General features: G+C 43.0%; 1 protein-coding gene across 1 annotated transcript in view; it reads right to left on the bottom strand.

The window, feature by feature from the left end:
• Positions 1-11894: 11894 nt before the first annotated feature.
• ONECUT1 (one cut homeobox 1) overlaps positions 11895-25839 on the bottom strand; it is a 35215-nt gene continuing 21270 nt past the window's right edge. Inside the window, exon 2 of the mRNA XM_036071628.2 lies at positions 11895-12222. Within this exon, the coding sequence (XP_035927521.1) occupies positions 11930-12222 (293 nt within the window). The 3' untranslated portion in view covers positions 11895-11929. The remainder of the gene's footprint in view (positions 12223-25839) is intronic.

The raw sequence follows: 25839 nt of genomic DNA, 5'->3' as shown, positions 1-25839 counted from the left end.
CAGAATGTGTTCTAGTGGGAAGAGCCTCTGAGTCTTAATCCCTGATTTTACAAAAGAGGAAGCTAAAGCTCAGAGAAGTTAAATCCTTGCTGTATAACGTATGGTCTGTGGACCAGCATCACAGCATTGCCTGGAATCTCAGGTCTCACCTTAGACTTACTGAATCTAAATATGCATTTTAACAAGAACTCTAAGTGATCTGTGTATAAAGTAGTCTGAGAAGCACTGGGTTGAGAGACTTATTGAGAGTCATAGAGATAGCAAAGCCAAAAGTGGGACCTGACTTTTACCTACTGTGTATTTATGTTTTTGATGTCACAATTTACTTCTTTTTATATTGTGTATTCATTAATAAATTATTGTAGCTATACTTATTTTTAATACATTTGCCCTTTAACCTTTATACTAGAGTTAAGTGATTAACACACCACTGTATGGCAGTATTAACACATTCTGAATTTGAATATATACTTACCTTCACCAATGTGCTGTATATTTTCATGTTTTCATGTCACTAATTAGTGCCCTTTCATTCCAGCTTGAAGAACTCCTTTCAGCATTTCTTATAAGGCAGGTCTAGTGATGATGTCCCTTAGCTTTTGTTTGTCTGGGAAGGTTTTTATCTCTCATTTCTGAAGGACAACTTTGCTGGACAGAGTATTATTGGTTGGCAGATTTTTTCTTTTCTTTTTTTTTTCTTTTTAAGATTTTGTTTATTTATTTGACAGAGAGAGACACAGCGAGAGAGGGAACACAAGCAGGGGGAGTGGGAGAGGGAGAAGCAGGCTCCCCACCAAGCAGAGAGCCCGACGCAGGGCTCGATCTCAGGACCCTGGGATCATGACCAGAGCCAAAAGCAGACGCTTAACGACTGAGCCACCCAGGCGCCCTGGCAGATTTTTGTCCTTCAGCACTTTGAATATAACACCTCCTTCTATCCTGACCTGTAAGGTCTTTGCTGAGAAATCTGCTGATAGACTTATGGGGTTTCCCTTGTATGTTACTTCTTTTCTCTTGCTGCTTTTAAGTTTCTCTCTTTGTCTTTGATTTTTGGCAGTTTTTATTTTATTGTGTCTTGGAGATCTCTTTAAGCTGAGTTCATATGGGGATCTATGAGCTTCAACAACTTGGATGTCTAAATCTCTTTCCAGATTTGGGAAATTCTCAGCCATTTTTTTCTTTAAATAAGCTTTCTGCCCCTTCTTCCCCTCTTCTCCTTCTGGAACTCCAATAATTTCCAGATTGTTTCTTTTGATGGTATCCTACAGATCACATAATCTTTCCTCATTCTTTTTTCTTTGTTTTCACTGGATAATTTCAAAAGTTCCTGTCTTCTAACACACAGATTTTTTCTTCTGTCTGATCCATTCTGCTGTTGATGGTCTCTATTGCATTTTTCATTTCATTCATTATATACAGCTTCAGAATTTCTGTGTGGTTCTTTTTTTAGGGTCTCCATTTCTTTGTTAAACTTCTCATTTTGTTCATGTATTATTTTCCTGATTACACTGAATTGTAATGTTTTCTTATAGCTTCCTAAAAACAGCTATTTAAAATTCTTTCTTGGGTAAATTGCAGATCTCCATGTCTTTGGAGTAGGTTACTGGAGGATTATTGTGATCCTTTGATGATGTCATGTTTCCTTGAATTTTCTTCTCCCTTCAAGTCTTGTATTGCTGTCTTCAGATTTGAAGTTGCAGTACCCCCTCCAGTCTTTACTGAATAACTGTGGGAGAGAAAAACCTTCCCTAAGCCCTGCTAGGGATTCTGAGGTTTTCTCAGACCTTCTATGGATATACCTGCTCCATGCTTCTTGCTTCCTCATATGGCAGAATCCTTAGGGTCTATGCCCTCTCTTGATCCATCAGCATACCAGGCTGAGTGCTGACAGCCTCCCTTTTGCTTTCCCAAGGGTGGTGCTAAAGCTCAAGTTTGTGATCTCTCCCTGAACCAGAGATTTGGGCTGGTGCAGGCCTTCTGTGAGGGCTCACTAGCCATCTGCCAAAGCTCTCTCTCACCTCTACTAGGGGCACACATAGGAAACTGGCCATAGGGTGTGTGTGCGAATGGGGGTTGGTGAGACTCGAGAGGTGCTGGGGGTGCCTGTGGCCAGTTTTGGGGGGTCTGTGGGTGACGCATTCCCCAGTAGATCATGGGTGAGCTTCTTGATGGAGTCCATGACATGGTTATTAGGATCTGTGTCTCTTTAGTGCCCTCTGAGAGTCCTATTTGTCACTATCCCAGCCACTTCCTGTCCCCCAGTTGTGAGCACACAATTCACTACTCTAGATGGGGTAAGAAAGAAATGGGCTTCTTTGCCACTACAGAAGCTGGGTGCTCACTCACATGCTTTCACTTTCCACTGTGGGAGAAATCATGGGCTAAGAAGGTCTCTCGTGGGGGAAGGGTAATGTAGGTAAAGTCAAACTGTTCCTCTTACCCAAATTCATATATATATATATATATATATATATATATATATATATATTTTTTTTTTTTTTTTTTTTTTTTTTTTTTTTTTGCTCCAGTGGTGTTCTGGAACCTCTGCTAGACTCCTGGACTTACATGGGAGATTTCTTGTTCATGGGTAATTGTCTAAGATAGTGTTCTCCAGGGGCTCCTGGACCCTGGGCAAGAGGTGCTGAGGTCAGTTCCTGGTCCATTGCAGGGTCCACAGCTGGAACTGAGGTCTGTATGCTTAGTATCCTGTATGGGTTGGCAAGACTTCTCCTGAGTCCCTTGGCATATGGTGCTGGATCTCAGACATGGCTCCCAGGAAGGCATTTGTGATCTTGGATGGATATCAAATTGTTGATGGGGGGATATGAGCAAGGAACATCTTGTTTGGCCAATTTACTGATGTCATTCCCTGGGTGTCAGTTTTCAACAGCTGTTTTCTTAGACTACTGGCTAAGAAAAGATGCCATATCCTATGACTGAAATTCTTGTTGTTTTGGAGAGTTGGCTTTTGAGACCTAACCATCTTCCCCTCAAAATGAAAAATCTTAAAGAAGAAGCCAAAGACAAAAATACTCTGGCTTAATGTTTTCTAAGGAATTGGCTGATGTAATAAACACTGTGTGGTCCTGACCATGGCAACTTAACTAAAATTCAAGCAGAGGGACATCAGTGACCTCGTTGTGGAAATACAAAAAACTTTGGAAGGAATTGAAACCAATTACATTTTTTAGATATTTATTTGCCACCTGCACTCAGTATGTATGCTATTTTCAATACTTTAATGAAATAAAAGAGAAATACTGACCCCATCTGGAAGGCTTCCAGTTTCCTTCTGGCTTCCCTTCCCCTGGGCTTCATTTACAAGGTCTTCTGCAGGTACTTTTAGTCCCTCTAGGTTCTCCCTGTGGAGCTTTCCAAATCTACCCAAACTAGCTCCACTCTGCCAAAGACTCTTAATAGTTGAAGCCTTCAGGAGACAGTATTTGGGATGCCTCTAAGGAGTCTCTTCCTTTTTGTCAGGGTCAAAGCCCACTTGCCATTCAAAAACTTCTTCTAGACAGGTAGTTTTTTGTTTTTTTTTTTCCTTTCTGGTGTCCTGGTACTTAGACATTAAAGTGGATATCTCTTCAGGGTCAATCCACTGGACCACTTGGCAAAGCCCTATTCACATTTTATTCTACATCTTTGTTGCATAGCTCCTACCTTTAGAGAACATAAAGTAATTGTGAGAATATGCCAAGAAACTACAGTCCTGCTCTTATTATTGAGAAAATGGAAAACCTAACTTAGAAATTGTTTTTTTTTAACTAGAAAAATCTGCATTTTAAGATGTTCACCAATAATAAGAATAACTAAGATTTATTAAGGATTTGACATATGCCAGACACTATACTAAACTTTACTTACTTCTAATTTCTAATCCTCACAGCAACCCTGTAATGTAGATACTTATCCCCATTTTACAGATGATGAAACTGAGATTTAGGAAAGTTAAATCATTAAAGTTTAAGAATGTGCCCAAGGTCATAAGTCTAGTAATCAGCACAGCAGAAATTCCAAAACTAGTTTCCCTTTTCCCTGAACCAGGCCTCTTGATCAATTACTACACTCTATTAAAGAAAAGAAGATCCTAATTTCTAAGTCCTCCCCTAGCTCCTGAGTGACACACACACACACACACACACACACACACACACACACAGTATTTTACTGGTGAGGACTTTTAAAGGCCATTCTGTCTAATAACAATTTTTATTTCTTCTGAAAGTCAATCAGGTTAATATAAATGGCTAATATCTACAAATAGAATGTCCCACTTTCATTTAAAAACAGCCTCTTGGGGCACCTGGCTGGCTTAGTCAGTGGAGCATGTGACTCTTGATCTTGGGGTTGTAAGTTTAGGCCCCACATTGGGTGTAGAGATTACTTAAAAATAAAATCTTTAAAAAAAAAATAGCCTCCTATTCCAATGGAGAATACCATTTTCTTTTTTTCTCTTGTAATGAATCCTTTTTTAAACCATGACACTGGCTTGAGTTCTCAAACATGTCACCCTCTCAGCTTCATCCTTCCTCCAAAGAAAATCCATGAGCTATTTGCTGAGAATTGCAGAGAATAAAAACAAAAGAAGGCAAGAATTGTCTAAATTTAAAGTGCTGGAAAATCCAACATTTTATTTTACTACATTTTGGTGACTACATAAATGCTGAAACATTTTAACACTGAAAAGCATGATGGCATCATCACTTGCTTTTTTTTCTTTTTTTCTTTTTTGCTTAGCAAACACAGCAGATGATATTGCACGGCATAAAGTGAGAACAGTAGCGAAGCTTAAAAAAAAATGAAAGAAACCTTAATGCGTACAGGAGATACTCATAAACAAACCAGAATAATGCCTAATGCATTACACTTTTTGTTGCTACACACAAAAATACAGAAGAAGCATTGGACAGAGAGAAAGAGAGAGAGACAAAATATTAGCGAACAACCATAACTGGGTACAATAATCATTTAGTCTGAAATGTAGATGCAACGTAGAAACTACCACTGCTTTCTAATTGACAAAGAAAATGACAGCAACATTTGTCTTTTATCAAAAATCTTCTAAGCCCCTCATGGTTAGGTTTTTAAATTAATTAATTATTTAATTATGTATTTACTTTTTTTTTTTCATTGCTAAGGAAGAACTCCCTCTGCTCTTGGAAGATTTTCTACTCTACTGATCTTTTTAAAATTTAATTTTTAATTTTTTTTTTTTACCTGATGATTGTCTTAGGCACCCTCCTTACATAATAAACCATCAAGCTAACTTGAACAGGGAAACTGAGTCACACTCAAACAATAGCTAAGGTCAAAGGTATACTGAAAATAGAAGGGGGGAAGGGACAGGTCTAAGTGAGTGACAGATGGGCCGCCTTCTGAAGGGACAAGAAACACAGGGAGATATGAAGACAACTACCGAAGCAAGTGGAAGACAATGTTTTAAATTTTATTTTGTTAAAAAATACTTGTCACTTGGTTCAGATGGCAAATCTAAAATGAGCCCACAATGATTATGTAATAAATGCAGAACATACCACAAAAAAGAAAAAAAAAAATCAAAACTAACACAGAAACAGAAAATATGACCTTGTGAATACAACTCTGTTCAGCGTTTCATTGCTGATGGTAAAAGTCTACTTCCTCAACCATTTTCCTGGGCTTTCTGCAACTCACTGCTCAGCATTTGTATTAAAAACAAATAATTAGTCACTGCTTACCAATGATCCTGCAACTCAGAGGAGATTTATTGCCCTATTAACATACATAAGGAGTATAAAAATGTTTCTAAGAAAATGGAACATTTGACCCAAAGTCTAAGCCCTCCCTTTCTTTCCCCACCCCTAAGACCCTGCAGAAGAAAATAAGATAAAATTCTTGTATTGAGAGGAAAAATATTTACATCTATGGATTTATGCCATGGAGTTGAAGCAACTTATTTCAGCAACATAAAACAAAGCAGTGGGCACCGGCGCTTCTGAGGATGCCACTAGTCGGCTGAGAATTGTGTGTGTGTGTTGACCTAAAGCAGGTCAAGTATCTGAACAGCCTCGATTATGGGGGCCTGGGGCAGGGCCCATCTCTGGTGTGGACAAGAAAAGTAGTGGGAAGACGAAGAGTGATAAGAGACCAACTCTAATAGGGCTGGGGACATTCACTCGAGACTCTGACATTTGAGGAGAGCTCTTGCCATTTTGGTGGGTGGGGGGAGTGGGGGTAGGGGGAGTGGGGAGGAATTGTAGGTGGCAGATTACAAGAAACAGATGTGGAGAGGAAAGTGTACCTGTGAAGCATTTTCCTTGATAACTGGGGCCGAGCAATCAAGTGTTGCTTCTTCTATGGGTTGGCCAGCCAGGCAGGAGCTGGCTCAGCTGCCTCTCAGCCTTGACTTTCTGTTAGGGCATGAAGCCATTATACTTCCCTCAGCTCTGCAAGAGGAACTGCCCCTTTGCCCTGCCCCTTGCCTTGAAGCAGTTCAGAAACTTGGTGAAACTGAAGAGGATTTCCAAATTCAAGTTAGCTTGCCTCTTTGAGTTTTTTTTTTTTTTACACTCTTCACTTCTCATACCCGTGTGAATGGTTTAAAAAAAAGTAGCAAAGTATCTCACAAATGCCGGTGCTTTGAAACATGAAACAACTCTTAAATTCTTTGGAATTTCAGGTCTAACCTGCAAAATAATCTTTTCTAAAATAATAATAATAATAATAATAAATTAAAGGAAGAACACAAATAAATGCCTTTCTCCTTTCTAAGTGACAAAAAGGACTACCTCGAAACACTCATTTTGGCATGTACAAGTTTTTTGAGGGGGGAACCTGGCAGTGTTCACAACACACACTGAAGTGCCTGCTAAGAAAAAGCTAAAGATACACCCTGCAGTTAAGAGAAGCTCTTGCCTTCAGCTTATCTTAGCATCAAGAACAAAAAGATTGTAACGTAAAGCTTTGGCCATTTCAATTCTACTATATACATGTAAAAACTACACAGTCATAAATTAAAGCGGTGATTAAATAAGCTCATATAAAATGTAATTAAATTAAAAAAATCACAGCACATTATAGAGAAAAATAGGAACCAGTTTCACAAAAAAGAGATTATATATATATATATTTTTTACCCTGTGGAAACAAATTTACTACGAAACACAAAAACTTCATAAGTAACCATCAAAATGAGAATCATTTCTTATTCCATTCTTGCATTTTTACACAACCCTTAACCCACCTGGGGAACATTTCCAGAAATTAAGTCTTCCTTGAGCAACAGAGCAGTTCTGACAAGAAAATAAACCCCAAACCGAAGGGGGGGGCGGGGGACATCCCAAACATACAAACTACAAAATAAATAAGAATTATAAAGTTTTTTTTAAAAGTAACCTTAACAATTATCAAACTAGTAAGTTCTGCCTTATCACATAGACTCTCTATACAACATAACCCTAAAACTTTATTACTATGAGGTATTTGGAGGAATTGGTAAAAGTGATGCACGGCCTGCCTGGTGAAGGGACTCGGTGAAGTGGGAGAACCTCGAGAGGGAACGAGGAGGAGGAGCTTTGGTTTATCAGCAAGAAATTGGGGGGAAGAAGTCATCCTTTGGTATCAAAGAAAGTTTCATTGCATGGTTGCACGGAAAAAGCACCACGGTGAATAATTATTCCTTTTTTTTTTTTTCATTAGTGGCCTTTCTAAGAGGCTGAGGTATTCAAAGAGTATAAGGTGAGAGGTCAACAGTGGTTTAACACTTTGGTTCAAGCAAGGCACTCGTCCTAGGAGTTTACAAAGTTTGCAACATGTTTGCCTAGAGATTTACAAGTAGAACTAGCAGTAGTAAGAGTAGTATTTCCTAATGTTGTTATCATTTCGTATCATTATTATTAAGAATGAAGACAAGTTTACACACTGAGTGAAGAGTGAGGGGGGGAGGTGGGGGAGGGAAAAGGGTGGAGTTCCCTCTGCAGACCAAGGCCGTGCATGAAAATATCTTTGGTATTCTTTGGTATCATCAATGTGATTAAAATCACCAATGGAAATCGAGTGAGGTAGCGTCTTTGGTTCACACTATAAATAGTAGATTTTTACACTTTTTTTTTTTTTTCTTTTTTTTTCCTTTTTTTCTTTTTTTTTTTTTTTTTACACATGGAAGTAGCTATTTCTTACCTTCTGCTTCTTTGTCCTTACTATTTAGGAAATAGTTACCAAATGTACTGTAAAGCTAACCACACCACAAGAATAATCCAGAAGGCCAATCGCATCTCAAAATGGCCTCTGGTGTTTGAATGCACCCTAAACAACTAGATAGGAAAGGGAGAAGTGCTTTCTCTTTGTTTGCTAAATGCATAGTTTTCATCCTTTATGTACAAAGAAGGGAGGACCTTTCTTAGGGAAAATGCCTTTATAGCTCATGTGAAAATGTCCTAGGACTCTTTGGTATAGCAAAGTTTGCATTTAACCTGCAAAGACGGATCATTCACCTGGGGTAGCAATGCAAGTGGCATGAGTCCAAAAGTAGCGTAGTACTTTTACTTTTTTGTCCTGGAAAAGTAATTATGCTTTTTTGGGGGCAGAGTGAGTGACATGTTCAGTTGGAATGTCTGAATTTCTCCACATTCTCTTTGGGTTTGGGGATCTAGGCCAGCTGCATCCAGGAACTGGATACTTAGTTCCTGACATCCAGAATTCATGTACCTGAACACTCACTGAAATCTGGGCTTTTGGAGTGTCCAAACTTCACATCTCCCACTCTCTCTCTTTGCCCCCTTTCAGGGAAGCTTATAGTCACGAGAGGACCTGAATGATTTATGGTCAAAAACAGTCTAACTTCCATTCTACTAACCCCCCCCCCCCAAAACATGTTATGTGAAGTGCAGTGTTGGAATAAACAAACGTACAAATGAAAGAGTGAGATATCTTTTTAGGTGAATTTTGCAAAAGGATTGAGAAATAATGGGTGAGCAACTGGCACGTGATCTGCTCCACTGAATGTGGTAGGTTAAGAAACCTGAGCCATAAATTAATGCTACATGCCACATTAGAAGCAATAATCAGTCATATATGATGTAATGAGTGTATTGCTCGTGAGAAGCTGAGTTTGTCCATTATGACTTCTAAAAAGCAAAGGTTGTGAGTATGCTTGAACAGTCTAGTAAAAAAATTGCTTTTCAGGCTCTGATTTGTGCATCTGTTTATGAGAAAATATATCTCTAGGCCCTGAAATTGTGTAATGGGTGCAAATTCAATGCTGGTATGAAAATTATCTTTGGTGTTAGCAAACAGGATCACTGGATTATTTTTCAAAAAACCATTATGATGGGAATATTAGAAATGTAGTAATTTTCTTTGAGACTGTGTCTACGCAGTACCAAAATAATTGGCCAAAAATGTAAAATGCAATTGGATTAATCTGAAGGAGTAATATAGCAAAAACAAAGCAAAAAACCATGGTGTTTGAATTCAACTTTTGTTTTCCCTGGGGTGCTGAATTTGGTAAGACTGTGTGTAGACACAGCTTGAGTTTCCCTGCATTTAAAATTCTCATGTTTTAAATAAATAAGGCTTTCCTCCCTCCTAAATTGTAAATATATAGCTGTACTCCTGGCCCCCTCCATTCTGGAGAGAGAGAAAAAGTTAATCCGTTTTTTTCCTTTTGGTTTATGTCATCGACAAGATTATATGTTAAGCAAATCTCTAGGGGTGGCCATTGAAATGGTCTCTTTTAATAGTTGAATTGTAATTGTGCCATGTTTGGAAGGGAAAATTTTAAGCTGGAATTTGGTGTGAGATTAAAAAAAAAATACTAAGACAAAATGTGTCAAGGCAAATGCGCTATTTCATTAAAGGAGAAGCATGTGTTGGCTTGCTTTTCTCATTCTACAGCAGATATGAAGGAGACCCAGATGGCTTGTTGGTTTAGCTTCATCTCTCCAGGTGTCTGTCTCTTCTAGACCTAGACAAGACGCTCAGACCTTAGGGAGTTAGGTTTTTGTGTCAAGATAGTTCAAAATTTTTTTTCTTTAGCATTTTAATGAATCTCAATCAACAACTTATTGTAGGTATAACATTTCATTTTATATTTCTAATTAGGTGTGGTAATTAACCAAGAGCACCCAATTCTTTACCTAATAGTACAAAAGGTATTCACTTTTATGAGTTACAATTCAATGGAATTCAGAGAGAATTTTTCTGGGAAGCAAGTGACTCACTTGGGTACTACTGCACAACTGTGTTAGCTTTTTTCTTCCCCCTTGATATCTCCAGCTGTGGTTAAGTGATTTGGAAAAACAGAAATTGAAAATTTTGTCTTTGGAAGCTCAGGTCTAGGGTTTTATCTGTCCCTTTCAGAGAGTGGACTCTATGTCATAAAATTTCCAGCTTAATGCGGTAGCAAGAAAGAATGTAGTACACTTTGGAGGCTATGCTTAGTGAAATAAATAGCTTCACGCCTATAGAACCCAAAGTCTTGTCCTCGACTAGAACTCTGGTGTTTTCTATACTATTCCACCATTTCTCAGTTGCATCTGCTATTTCTATTGATATTCAAGTCATACAATATCTGAGATTGGCAATAAAGTCAATTTGACTACAAATACTGGATAGTTCATTTTAAAAATAATGTTGGTCTGCTCACTTTGTGTGTTTGCAAAGTATTTTTAAAAAGGTATTTGGTGTCAAATGCATAAAGCAACTTTAAGTCAAATTAACCTAAGTATGATATCCTTTATTCAGTGGTCTTTCACTAAAAAAGCATTACTTAGAACAAATTTTCTAATTTAATTACTTGCTCTGTTAAACTTAGTTTTCTAATTTACAAATGGGGTCCTACTTTGGAAGAATCCCCAGGTTTTCTCAGCTATGAACAGATCATGTCCATATGTCTACTTAAGTATCATTTATGGATCCCGAAAGGGAGTGTGCCATCTGGATGTACGTGTCCACTACACTGATCTCTCTGTTATGATATTAATTGCTTCCCTGAAGCTACATTCTTTCTTGCCAGTTCTAAAAACTAATATTTCAAATGCGTCAAGAGTCATAAATAATAGTCATGATTCTATGTGGCATGTGTATTACAGCTAGATCAGTTCATACGTATAACTTTACATAGTATCTTGTGTAAAAATAGCTTTGGTTATTAAAATCATTGCAATAAAATACCTGCACTATAATATTAAGTGTGTTCTTTGGTACCTAGGTGATTTTTTTTTAAATGGATGAACTCTTGTTTCATTTCTTAAAAAATATCTGAACATTCCTTAACAAACAAAGAGAATGCACTGGTTTAGGTGTCATTCAAATTTTCTTTGCTGGGTTTGAATCTGCATTTAGGTTGCGGGCCTGGCAGGTTCAAACGCTAGGCTAGACGAGCGAAATCACACTCCTATCCAATGAAATCAGACAACCCCACACTATGTTGGTTGTACCCCTATAGCACAACCCTTCCTGAAGACCAGCCCTGCCTAAGTCCCTAACCACTGGTGGTGTGTGCATATGTGTGTGTGTGTGTGTGTGTGTGTGTATGCACTCACGTACCCACACACAGTACTGAGACACCATATACCTTCGCGGCATGGTGGAACAGATGAGAAAGTCTGATCTTAAGAGAGGTCCACTCAATGGCTCAAAATCACTATGCTCCAAACCACGAAACAACCAAGCACAGCGAGAATGATCATGGATGGAAGGTGTGAGATCCAGTGGTGCTTTCCCGCTCATAATTTTTCTTGCCAAGTCGTTACCCCGCTGAAGTGTGTGTCTCCTAACAAAGTCAGAATGCAGGTGAGCGAAGTCTTTGGTTTCTTTGGACTATAAATAATGCTTTTTTTTCTTCAAATATTTCTAAGTATAAACCTGCTATCTTGAGGTCCTGGTCTCTTAAAAATTTTTTTTTATTTAAAGCTTTTCCACCGAGGTTTAGTTCGTGGTTATTCCTTCATGCTTTGGTACAAGTGCTTGATGAAGAAGATGAGTTGCCTGAATTGGAGCTGCCCTCGTCCTGCCACTTGTCCAGACTCCTCCTCCTCGCGTTCATGAAGAAATTGCTGACGGTGCTCAACTCCAACCCCAGCTGCTGGGAAATAGTGATTTGCAATTCTTTGGACGGGCGCTTGTTTTCCTTGAATATTGCATGTAGAGTTCGACGCTGGACATCTGTGAAGACCAACCTGGGCTTTTTGGGTGTGTTGCCTCTATCCTTCCCATGTTCTTGTTCTTTCCTTTTGCATGCTGCAAAAAACAAAAAACAAAAAACAAACAAACAAAAAACCACAGCGGATGTTAGAACAAACTGCCCAGGAGATTTGACAGTAGGAAGGCAGAGCCAATAACATTTGTTTGCCATTCCTCACAGGCCACTTTGTGGCTGCTGAGCTCTACTTTTAGGACCATGGTGGGCTGGGAGGGAAGTGTGATACAAGGATGGAGAATTTGGAGGAGGTGGGGTTCTGTGAGTCCTGGGTGTGGGTCCTGGCTTTGTAAGCATCTGCTCTTTGTCCGTGGCGAGTGGTAAACCAATGAACTCCACCTTGGCCTCAGATACCTCATCGGCAGAACATAGGGTTCTGGCAAAACAAACTTGTTGCTTGAATTTTTATATCACCATCTGCAAAATGGATATAAGAATAACAGTCCACCTGGGTGGTTCAGTTGGTTAAGCATCTGCCTTCGGCTCAGGTCATGATCCCAGGGTCCTGGGACTGAGTCCCACATAGGCTCCTTGCTCAGCAGGGAGACTGCGTTTCTCCCTCGGCCTGCTGCTCCCCCTGCTTGTGCTCCCTCTCTTTTTCTGACAAAAAAAGAAAAAAGAAAAAAAAAGAATACCTACCTTGCTGGATTGTGGTAAGGATTTATGAAATAGTATATGCAACAGTTTATGTTAACTGAAATGCTTTATGAATGCAAAGTCTTATCACCCAGAAGGGGCTGTACCCCTCAAAGGTTTTACAGTCTGCTCCTGGTAGAATACTAAGAGCCTAAGAGAGTCTGAAAACAATATAAAAAGGAATTGCATTTGTTATCCTTCTGATCTCTTTTGTTTCCCAGACAACTTCGTATGTAAGAAAACTGTAGTTAGCATGCTACCATACCCATCAAACAGTCTTCCACTGATTATTCAGTGGAACCAGGACTCTTGGAGGTGTGAAGCCTACTTCCTTGCCATTGGGGCTAAACCTGTTGCGTGAGGCACATTCCCCTTGGGGGTCTCTCTGTGCCTCCTGTTTGCTCTTCATGAAAGTTTTCCCTTCGGAGTGCCCCTCTTCCCCTACCTTAGCTCCCACACAGAAGGCCCATTCCCTGCTCATGTCTTTTGGTCCTGTATCATGTATCATGCTTCTTGGCTGCTAGAACTATTCTGGTGTATCTGGGGATGGCCCTTGGGCCCCCAGGGTTTGGTGTTGGATAAGTGTTTCTCCTCATCTCGGGTGCCATACTTCCTCTTTGTAGACTAATATGGCTCACCAGCTTCCACCTGCCAAGGAGGCACTAAGGGCTGCATTGCTAACAGCACCCTTCACCCACTCCTAATTTCCACCACCAATCAATCCCTACAGCCATCCCCAGATAACCATACAATCTATATAAAAATGATGCTCGGGGCAACTGGGTGGTTCAGTTGGTTAAGCGTCTGCCTTCGTCTCAGGTCATGGTCCCAGGGTCCTGGGATCAAGCCCCGCATCGGGCTCCCTGCTCAGTGGGAAACCTGCTTCTCCCTCCCCCATGCCCCCTGCTTGTGTTCCCTCTCTCGCTGTCTCTCTCTCTGTCAAATAAGTAAATGAAATCTTTTAAAAAATGATGCTCTGGTTATGCTAATGCAACTTAAGATAAGGCTTCTATGCCCTGACTCCAATCAGATTGCTGCCTCTCAGCACCGCACATAGGCACTGTGGACCAGCCAGTACTATCTTCATTTCTGGCCGGCTATACTCTGACGTGAGCTCCAGTCACAGTGAGGGGCAGATGGGGCATCTTCCTGGTGGGGGTAGAGGCTGTTACTCTTTTCTTTCCCTTTCCCTTTCTCTTTTTCTTTTTCTTCCTTCCTTCCTTCCTTCCTTCCTTCCTTCCTTCCTTCCTTTCTCTTCCTTCCCTCCCTCCTTCCTTCCTCCCTTCCTCCCTCCCTTCCTTCCTTCCTTCCTTCTCTTTCTCTCTCTCTTTCTTTCTTCCTCTCTCTCCCCCTGCCTCACTTTCTCCCTCCCTTCCTTCCTTTCCTTTCTTGGCTTGAGCAATGCAACAGCCTTTATTGTTGCAGTAACACTGATACAGACGTTCCATTCTGGGTCAGGGCTACCCCCACCCCACCCCACCCTACCCCTTGGTCCTCATCAATGTGGAACTTTGGGGAGGAGGGGCAGAATCCCTAAGCAGAGCTGGAGAGAGGCAAGTGGGACTGGTAAATATGGGGGTCACCTGGAACCAAGGGTTCAACAGGGTCAGGATGCTTGAATCCTTTGCCTGATGGGGGCTGGGAATACTTGCATCCTGGGTTCAAGATCTGGCAATGCCCTGACCTGGGTTCAAAGCTGGGATGGGGTGTGGAAAAGCCTTAGACCAGGGTTCAAGAAAATGCCTTGGTTCCAGATCTTAGCTTTGGGAATGAGCATGGGAAATGGGTTGTTCCAGATTGGCGATGGGGGAATATCTCTGGGTCCAGAGTTTGAGGTTGACCCTGGATGCTCTGGTCTCCAAGTCCCAAGTTCAGGGCTGGGGTAGAGTCTGGTCCCTTATGTAACAGGGGCTGGGTAGGGGGGATATCCCAATTTTGGAACTCGGGGGAGGGTTGCAGATGTCCTGCTTTTTGAACTGGAGAGAGCACTCTATTTTAAGGGCTGGGAAAGGGCTCTGGGTCCCTGGGTCAGACCCAGAGTGGGGGTGGCATTCTCCAGGTCTTGGGTACAGATCCCAGACCCCTAGGATCCAGCCTCTTGCTCTTGTCCCAGTACCTCCAGTTGCAGCCCCATTGGCGTCCACTTGAGGCCAATACTCTCAATCTTGTTCTCAGTCTTGTTCTTGAGGTTTTGCAGGTGCAGTGAGGTGTGCACCAGAATCAGAAGCAGGGGCCCAGAAACACTGAGCAGGAAGGTGCTGCCCATGGCCCAGAGGATGAGGAGGCTGACGGCAAGCACTGTGGCCAGGCGGGCGGCGGGGTGGCCACTTGAGTCTCAGCCGAGGGCCACTGTCCCCATCAGCGCACTTAGGAGGCTGTGCAGCATGAGGGTGTACCTGCTCCTGGATCATTCCAGTCATACCCAGGCTCCCCTCCAAGCCCAGAGCCTCCACAGGTCCATCCTCCCAACCCTTCAGGTTGACCATATCCCTGTCCCTGTCTCTGCCGGAAGTCCCGTCATTCTTTCATATGTCCTCATCCCTCCAGTTGGCTGCCCTGCCTATTGCTGTCTCTGCTCCACCTCCTGCCTCTTTCTGCTTTTTAATATTTATTTGACAGAGAGACACAGCGAGAGCAGGAACACAAGCAGAGGGAGTGGGAGAGGGAGAAGCAGGCTTCCCGCTGAGCAGGGAGCCCAATTCGGGGCTCGATCCCAGGACCCCGGGATCATGACCTGAGCCAACGACAGACACTTAACCGACTGAGCCACCCCGGTGCCCCTCACCTCCTACCTCTTTGTATTCCAGGTTCTCAATATCTAGATGGTTCATCAGCTCTGGACAGGTATAGTCTCTGTGCTCTCCTCACCTAGCCCTGCTCCCCTGCCGGCCCCTATCTTTCATTTTTAATTGCTTCTGGATTTTAGCACAAATTAGCTCAGCACTCAGATCAGCTGAAAAGCCAATAAGTGAAGGCTGAAGGGGACTCCAGTCTTTGGGGTGCAATCTAGGGATCTCCAAATTTCTTTAACCATGCGCTACTTAGTAAAAAATGTTTTGAGTGTACACTCCCTAATATTATTTATTTATTAATTATATATGTGTTACTCTATTACTACATGATGTACATTATAAAGCATACACAAAATATAAAATTTTTGAAAGGAGTAAAATAGAAATAGACACAGGAATTCTCTTCTACAGATGAATTAGCTTGCCTAGGCCCTAGCATGCATTCACCCCAACCAAGGGACCACTGGTCCAACTCCAATCATAGGGAGAATTTCAGAATGGACATGAAGGGAAAGCTCAGTCAAAAAAGAGAGATTTTGAGGCCAGTCAGGCCATATGGTACCTTTTATAACATAGCCCATAGGTCACTGGCTATGCCCCTTTTCAACATGAGAGGTAGCATTAGCATAATGAGAAGTATGTACTAAATGTCCAGTCCCTCAGAGCATTGAGCACATACACCAAACCAGCTGAATTTCCCCAAACAGAATCTCTGCCCCTGGGGACCAACAGCCCTCACTGGGCAACTAGATTAAGTCTCTGAAAGAACAGCTGACTAGACTGAAAGCACCTCTAGTTAGTTTGAATTAGCCCATGTAGACCAGCTTTATACAATACTGATGCACATGGCTGATGGAGTCATTCCTTCACTTTCACAAATGAATATGACACAGGCTTTGCTCTTAAGGAGGTCAGTCTAATGATCACTGAAGCAAATGACTGTATGTACAAAAAGAGTATACAGGATTATTACTTTGGCTTGAGGATATTAATGAAGGCATCAAAGAGGAGGCGGTGCTTACACTGGGCCTGAAAGGATGAGTAGGAATTTGTTAATGAGAGACGTGGGACAAACTCATGCCCAGCATGGGGAGCAGTGCTCATGACGGATTCATAAATGTTAGTAGACAAAGATCAGATTTGAATTATCTTGTTGGTAAGGGGGAATTACTGAAAGATTTTGAGAAAGGGTATAGTGTTATTAAATTTGGGTCTAGAAAAACCCCTCTGGTGGGGTTGTGGGGGATAAATTGGAAAGCAGCAAGATTAGGGACAAGGATGCTGTTACCATCCTGATCCCCTCAGGAGTAAGGCACTCATTCCTCCACCTGCTGCAAGAGTTGGTGGCTGGTGGCCCTCAGCTGAGGGCCATTCTGGGAATTGCCTTGAGGTGGGGTGGGGTGGAAGCTGAGGGGAGTAGGGGATGGGGTTATGGAGGATGGAGGCTGAAGAGAGTGGGAATGTATCCCCTCCCCAAACCCTTGCATCAAGTTGGGACAATTTTGAAGGGTCACCCTGTTCTATAGCACCCCACAGAATTGCTTGAGGCTATTCTTGCAACTATCAAAGTTCAACTTCTTCATCCTGGTTTTTCTTCCTCCACTCTCCCAACAGGGATTATTCTCCATAGCTCTCTCTGATAACCTGCCTACATGCAAGTCTCAGAAACCTAGAGTCTGCTTTCCAGAAAACCTGACCTAAGAAAACCACTGTAGTGAGGACCCCAAATTAGACAATGAGAGTGGGGGGAGGAATATGGAGACCAAATTCAAGCTTCTCGGAAGACAGAACCAGGAGCACTTAATGACAACATGGCTGGGAGGGTAGAATTCTGAACAAGTCCCAGGTTTCTGATTGGAAGGTGGTAATGAGGCCATTAGGGAATGCAGATGGAGAAATGAATTTTATGAGAGCAGTAATCACTTCTATGTGGGACAGATTGCATTTGAAGTGCTTGTTGGACATTCTGTTAAAGATCTCCAACAGGTTGTTGTCCAGCAGACAGCAGGACATATGGGGCCTGGAGCTCTGGAGTGGCAGGGGCGGGGTGTGGGCTAGGACTGTAGACTGGGAAGTCATTAGGGCTCTAGATGGTAAATTACACAGAACATACCTATGGAAATGAAAGCAATTGAGCATCAGGTACAGACTCAACTTATTTATCATTCAAAAGGCAGAGCTAAGGGAAATCACAAAGAAATATCCATTTTCCACCTAACCAGTTTGTATATTTGAATGACTTCAATCTGGTCCTTGGCATTTGGCAGGATTGAGTGGGCTGAAGCTACTTCCAAACCAGCATTTCCCAAATGGTGTCAGAGGAATGATACTGTCTCCAATGGGTTCCAGGAAAAGATGGTTTGCGGGTCAAGTACATTTGGGAAAAACCTACCATATATAGCTTCTTCCTCGAAATTCACAATATGTGTTAGCACATGTAATTATGTTTCCCAAATTTATTTAGCCCTAGAACTCTGTTTAGTAGGGACTGTCTATTAATGTCTCATGCAATACTAATGTTGGGGAAATGCAGTTTGGAAGTCTTTGCCCTGAGCTCTCAAGCATTACAGATGTCACGATGTCAGAGCCTGGGAAGTGAGATTCTCCAGGCGCAGGGAGCCTGGCTGACTCATTCCATACCTCCAGGGCATCCTGGCCTAGTGCCTGGCTATAAAGGGGCGCTCACTACCTGCGTGGGTACTACAGAGGGGGGCTGTGACTCCGTGTATGTGGTATATCTGGAGAGAGCTCTGTGCAGATGTTGGAGCTGCTGAATAAGAACACAGAGATATCAGTAGGATGAAGAGTGTACTAAAGCTTGTTGAGGGTCACTGGGTGACCTTAGCAAAGAGGCTAGGAGGAACAACCCACAGAAATAAAATCGTGCTTCTAGAAGCTTGTACAAGAACTACAGTGGTTAGAACTGTCAAGAGAATATGAACGAGAGCAGTGCTTTGGAATTTCCATGGAATACATTTCAAGGTAGAGATTACCCATTATAAGGTAGGAAACCACCCACTGGAGGTCATGAGAGTCCACGCAGTGTGCAAGGTGGAGAGCAGGAATAGGGGAGTGGAGGGAGGCATCACACGAGGTACTGCTGCTCAGGGAACAACACTGTCTGTGTTTTATGTGAAAGTTACACATTTTGTTTAGGTGTACAGTTTCCATTACAAATAGAGAAGTATTTATCATAGAACTGGATTATAGGAAAGAGGATTCTTATTGTTTTGAAAGGTAAGGCTGGGAGGAAGATGACCTGTCAGGAGTCACCTTTATGAAAGTGGGCCACAGATATATTTGCAGTATGCAGAGCAGAGCATAGTGAGCCCATCTGACAGGAGACTTTGATCTTCTCTATGAGCAAGGTCACTCCCCTAAGTGGGAGGCAGAAGTAGGCATGGGAGATGGCAAAAGGCAGATATGACTTTGTGTACCGTAAGAATAAAGATTGTAAAGAATTATTATTTATTTTTAAAAGGCAGCACATGAGGATATGGATAAAAGACAGAGGCTTTCATTTTAGGCATGCCTGGGACCCATGCTTTGCCCACAGCTGGCAAGACTGAGCCAATTGTATTTCAAGAAATATGAATTCTGTAGGATATTGAAAGGTATTCCATGAACAATGAGTTTTGAGTTCAGTTTGGGAAATGCTGAGTTAATTAATGATTAAACAAGCTTCTTTAATGTAGGACTTCTCAGAGCCTTTAATATGTTAAGGTGCACTGATACTAATAGGGTCTCCCAAAATTTAATATACTAACGTGCACTGATACTTACGGGGTCTCCCAAACTTCTTTGATTAAGGAACTCTATTCAGGGAATTTCTCTCAGGAATGGTGTTCCTTAGAATGGTGTTTCTTGGGGCGCCTGGGTGGCTCAGTCGTTAAGTGTCTGCCTTCGGCTCAGGTCATGATCTCAGGGTCCTGGAATCAAGCCCCGCATCGGGCTCCCTGCTCAGTGGGGAGCCTGCTTCTCCCACTCCTCCCTGCTTGTGCTCTCTCTCTTGTATCTCTGTCTCTCTCTCTCTCAAATAAATAAATAAAATCTTAAAACAAATAAAAGTAAAAAGAAAAGATAATATATGTTGAAGTGATTATTAAAACTATAACCCTTAAGGGAGTATTCTAGATGTTTGCAAATTAATTTTTTACTCCTTCCCTTCTTCTTTAGTCATGATACAAGTATAAATACTGAATTTGCACAGTAGGCTGGAATCTTTGCTCTGATTCTAGCCTGTGGCATGAACTTGGACACATCATTTGATCTTTCTTTCTGCCTTCTTTAAATGAGCAGACTATGTTTCAAGGCCCCTATGGATGCAAAAGCCCTGTGAGTTGATAAACACATGGCTGCAGTGTCTCTCCTGGTTTCCAAAGTCTATTATCTTCTCAAAAAATTCCCAAAATAACCTTACTCTGTTGTTGAGAATATATAGCCACGATGTTGACTTTCCTTTTCTCCCACCTCATGGCTTCTCAGAAGGAGCAAGTAACGGCTCTGCAGGAATATCAGCCAGTGCTGCAAATAATCCTGATCCATGTTCATCCGAATGAAGGTGAGACACATAAACTCACATTCCTCCTAGCTGTTTCGGCTTCTAAAGTTTATGAGCTCTGGAGATTAAAGCAGTTAGAACAACCAGTACTGCAGACACTGAGAAGAGTTAAGCATTTGCCCACCTAGGATTCTGAGCCATTAAACGATTGTAGTTTATATTTTTACTGAGTTGCTACTTTTTCACGACAACTGTAGGGCAATTTATGCAACTTGCTTCCTGACTTTCTGGATCATTTGTCCTAGAGTTGGCTGCTTCACATGAGATGGAAATGTGGATGAGGGTAAGACTGTCTTCTTGCGGGTGGTAGAGCTGTGTGTGTTTCACTGTACTTACCGAGCGTACACCGTGGGTCCAGGTAGTCACAACAGTGTACTCTGTATTCCCAGTCTATGAGTGAGGAAGACTTTGTAAAAAGCATCGCACTGGTCATCAGAAGTTTTGGGCTGTGGCTCTGACTCTGTCATTAATGAGTTGAATGACTGGGTTAAATCCCTTAACCAAGCCGGGCCCAGGTTCCTTAACTGTACATGTATTATAATGAAGGGATTGGATAAATAACTTATAGTCCCTTCAAGGTGCAGCTCTTTGACTTGATGTGTGTAAACAGCTTTCCACGTCACTCCAGGGGAAAGCAGCGGGCAGTGTAGACCCTGTTCAGGACTATTGGTTTCTACATCATTCATGGGCACCTGAACAAGTGTGAGGGTTGAACTGTTTACTCTAGGGGACAGCTGGGCAATCCTTCCAGGACACGCCCCCTCTTTTGTCAGACTGTCCATATACCACTACTACCTCCACCTCACTCCTGGCAGGCAGAGATGGTCAGGGGGGAATTAGAGAGAGAAGATCTTTGGGGCAGAGCACCTTCCAATGAGATAGGAACGGAAAAAAACACCTGTGTGTACAGTAAACAAAATTATCAGGTAGGATAGGAAAATTAGACTCCATAAATTGTGTTATTCTTAGACATAATTTGTAAAGGTCCATTAGAAAATTCTAGCTTACCTTAGTTATACTAAGAAGGACTATGGAGAATATGTGTTTTTTTTGGGGGGAGGGGTGGATGCATAGGTAGACAAGTGAAAAATCAGGGATGGGGGCTCACTTCTAGGCAATCATGCTGACAGAATAAGATGAGAATGGGGCCAAATGAAGGGCAAAGCTTGTGTCTGTCACTTTAAAGGCATTACTGAATCCGGCAACCGCTCTGTGAGGACCAATTTTAATAGGGCTGAGAGAAATTTAGGGACATATGCTGTGAGGAGGGCAGTTTTGGCCTTGATGTCTGGATGGAGAACCCCAGAGAGGCAGGGTAAAATGACTGAGGGACCCAGGGAAGAACCAGACCGGGGTGATTCAAATCAGATTCATTTGGTGGTCTGAATGTAATGGATTGAGGGAGGACTGTATGCCTACAGCTTCCCCCTTCATACGTGGCTTGTGCCCTGTGAGTCCCTGTGCTATGGCCAAGTATTTTCTCCCTCCAAACAACTGCCCGAGTGTCTGTTGTCTCAGCATGATTCCACGGGACGTGGTTCAGAAAGAAGTAAAGGGGAAAGCTGAGATTTCCAGGGCACCATGAAACTGTGGCATTTTAATAGGGGCTTACTAGAGACCCCATGTCTTTGCCCTAAAGGCCAATCTTGGTGGGACGCCTGGGTGGCTCAGTCAGTTAATGTCTGCTTCGGCTTGGGTCATGATCCCAGGGTTGTGGGATCGAGCCCCGCGTTGGGCTCCCTGCTCGGCGGGAAGCCTGCTTCTCCCTCTCCCTCTGCTGCCCTCCCCCAGCTCGTTCTCTCTCTCTCTCTGTCAAATAAATAAATAAAATCCTAAAAAAAAAAAAAAGGCAAGCCAATTCTGGTGCTGAAAACTTCTTGAGTAGGTAAGCTGGTGATGTCCCACATCATTCAGGGGAGGCCCAGCCTGGATTTGGAGAGGAAAGTCCAGGCAGCTGCTAAGGCTCTCAGTTCCTCTGCTGCTCCAGTACCTCCAAGGTTAGGTGGGGCACACTGGTAACATAAAGGTGCACCCTAAAATTCTACCCAGATTCCTGATTGGCTTGCCGGAGATATCCCTGCATGCTCTGCTCAGGGGAGCTTGGGGCTTCAGGGGTAGGGAAGAACGGATAAAAAGGCAGCTGGGTCAGAATAGGCAAATCCACAGGGACAGAAAATAGGCTGGTGGTTACCTATAGCTGAGTGGGTAGTGGGAGGAAATGCCAGTGACTCCTCATGGGTGTAGGGTTTCTTTTGCGGGGAGGTGATGAAAAGGTTCTAAAATTGGTTATGGTGATAGTTGCACAGCTCTGTGAGTCTACTAAAACCACTGAATGATACCCTTTAAATGGGTGAATTGTATAGTATGTAAATTATAGCTTAATAAAATTGTTATGGAAGAAGTAGCTGGGCGTGCACACAGGATGAGTCCTCTGTTATCACTCCGTCTGCCCCTGAGAAGGACCCTCTTCCAAACTGTGGCAAGGGAAAGCAGGGGTCGGCTCTTCATGTCTACTGAGCCTCCAAAGACTCTCTCTTGACAGCTGAAGCTGCTTTTCTTTTTTTTTTAAGATTTTATTTATTCATTTATTTGAGAGAGAGAGAGTGAGCAAGCAGGGAGGAGGGGCAGGGGGAGAGGGAGAAGCAGGCTCCCTGCTGAGCTGAGAGCCCGATGTGGGGTGAGATCATGACCTGAGCCAAAGGCAGATGCTTAACTGACTGAGCCACCCAGGTGCTTTGAAGCTGCTTTTCAAAGCAAACTCTACGTGGAGGAACAAGAATACAAATAAAACAGATTTCAGTAAAACAAGATAGTGGTTGTAAGAGATGTAAAAAGCAGAACTCTGGACGTGAACGTTGCAAGTTCCTGAGCCCATTTTACAGGCCAACACCTGCACTGTGGAGATCAGACAGCTAGTGAATGGGCTGCAACAGTTTCAGGATTATAGCTGAGACTCCAGGAGTCTCAGTGCTGGCATGCTTTGCCTTGCATTATTTTGCTATACCACACATATTTTTTATAAGCCAGGCCCCCAGTTGTTTTTGGAATGAGGCAGCTCTTGAATGTCAGCTTTAGAGGGCACAGCAGAATGCACAATGTACCATTTAAACAGCAACTCCAGTGAGTTCTAACTGATATGGTCAAAGGCAGCCTTTGCACGGGGACACACACAAATTGTCTGGAAACTGTGGTGCCCGGCAGGGGGAGGTGGAGCCAATGCAACCTGCTGGCCACAAGCTAGCTTCGCTCATGTCTGTGAGTTTGTGGGTAGCCAGGGCACCAGTGGAAACTCTTCTGGGCATGTACGTGGAAGGCCTACTAGAAACCTGCCACCAGACATTCCCAGCCAGAAATGACCCCTATAATTCACCCCTGTATCTTGCTTTACAGTGCTTAAAACATCACCATTGAACCTTCCTATGTGATCCCCACAAAACTCAAGTGAGGTAGAAATGGGTATTCCTTCTTTTTCTGTAGATGAAGAAACAATGTCAGAGTGGTTGGGTGACTTGCCTATGGGCACACAGCTGATGGGGTGGGGGACCTCCAGCCCAGTGCGCCCTGCAGGCAGATGTCAGCCTCTGAAACGGTTAAATGGGCAGGAGCAGCGGGTGAAAGGGAGCCCAGGGAACCCACAGCCACGATGAGCAGGGCAGGAGCAGTTGGGCAGCGAGTAGCAGGCCCGTTGTCAGCCAGCCCCGTCTTGCCGTGCCTGAAAGGATTACAGTGAGCCCACCCAGGAGAGTGGGTGCATGGAAATTGAACTGGAGGGAGATTGGGCAGGGTGGGGAGAGCACACTCCCACTGGCCTGGGGGAGGGAATCTAGTTCCAGTAGGGATGCCGAGGAGCAGGGGACAGCTATCTCCACGGGGATGTGTGCTTGGAGAGGAAGCTACATGAAACTGAGCTGATCAAATGGAAAAAGAAAGATGGGGAGCAGCTAAAGCTGGGAGTGTCCTCCATCCTATTCTGGTTGGAAAAGTCACCCAAACCCCTCACCACCCTGTCCTGTTGGCTCCTTTGACAGAGCCATCCAGAACAGAGATCTGCCTTCCCATGCATCTGCTGCCTGGACTCCTTCTGGAGTCAGCATATAAAATATTTCCCTCAACCTCTCTTCTCTAGCTAAAGCTCAATAGTCTGTAGTCCAGGAGGTTAGGCTATTGGACTTTATGATCCAGAGGGCAGAGGCTGCCTGCACTTGGGGGGGTGGAACAGGATTAGTCAAAACGTGTGGCTGCTTCCCCTGTGCTATGCTCCACACGTGTGTCACCTTACAGAGCCTCTCAACAAGTGTGGGAGGTAGGTACTACCATTATCTCTAGTTTACAGGTGGGCAGCCTGAGGTTCCGGGGCCCAGGGACTGGCCTAAGGTCACGCTGCCAGTAAATGGTGGAGCTGGGATGATAGCCTGGGCAGGGCCTGCTGATGCTACTGCAGGAGATGAGGAGGGTGGCCTAGGTACTCCTCGGGCACAAACCAAGAGGACACCAGAGAACCATACTAGCTTTCACTCTCTGGGACCCTAGACTCTCTTAGTTCTTCTCCCCACAAACTTTGTCTTCTCCCATTTGCTCTGTGTTCCTTCTCATACAGGCCGAACCTGAGCTAGAACGGTGAGCTGGGAATCCTCAGTGAATGACTACATTTTCATATCCCTGTGATACTTGCATTGTCCTCCTGCTGGCCATTCACACCCATGCGCACACATTTTCTTGAGCACAAGCTCAAGCCTTTCCACACTCACAGGAAGAAACACCCACTATCTGACCCTCCCTTCCATGAAGCTCTTTCCCTGCATTGTAGCTTCAAAGGAATCACTGCCTCGCACTGGCTTGTTCAGTTAGTAACAAAAGGTAATGTGGCTCTTTTCTGGGATCCTGGCTCAGAAATTCTGATTTTCAAATTCCTACACTTCTCTTTTTTTTTTATTTTATACACACACACACACACACACACACACATATATTTATTTATTTATATTTTTTATTATGTTCAGTTAGCCACTGTACAGTACATCATTAGTTTTTGATGTTGAGTTCAATGATTCATTAGTTATATATAACACCCAGTGCTCATCATAACATGTGCCTTCCTTAATACCCATTACCCTGTTACCCCATTCCCCCCACCCCCCTCCCCTCTGAAACCCCCAGTCTGTTTCCTGGGGTCCATAGTCTCTCATGGTTTGTCTCCTTCTCTGATTTCTCCCCCTTCAGATTTCCCTCCCTTCCCCTATGGTCCTCCGTGCTATTGCTTATGTTCCACATGAGTGACACCATATGATAATTGTCTTTCTCTGCTTGACTTATTTCACTTAGCTACCCTACGACCCAGCAACTGCACTACTAGTTATTTACCCTAAAGATACAGATGTAGTGAAAAGAAGGGCCATATGCACCCCAATGTTCATAGCAGCAATGTCTGCAATAGCCAAACCATGGAAGGAGCCGAGATGCCTTTCAACAGATGAATGGATAAAGAAGATGTGGTCCATATATACAATGGAATATTATCCTACACTTCTCTTAATGCCTGATCCATTGGAGTTTTATCATATCAGTATCCCTCATCTTAAAGAGCCCCTCAATATTTTGGATCCCAGTAATTGGAAACGTGATACTAATGCCCTACTTTTGATGTTGATTCCTCAAAAAATCAAAACAAA

Source organism: Halichoerus grypus, chromosome 8 (genome assembly GCF_964656455.1).
Source record: "Halichoerus grypus chromosome 8, mHalGry1.hap1.1, whole genome shotgun sequence".
Classification (NCBI taxonomy): Eukaryota; Metazoa; Chordata; class Mammalia; order Carnivora; family Phocidae; genus Halichoerus; species Halichoerus grypus.
Note: the sequence above shows the minus strand (reverse complement) of the source record. Positions and strands in the feature narration are given on the sequence as shown.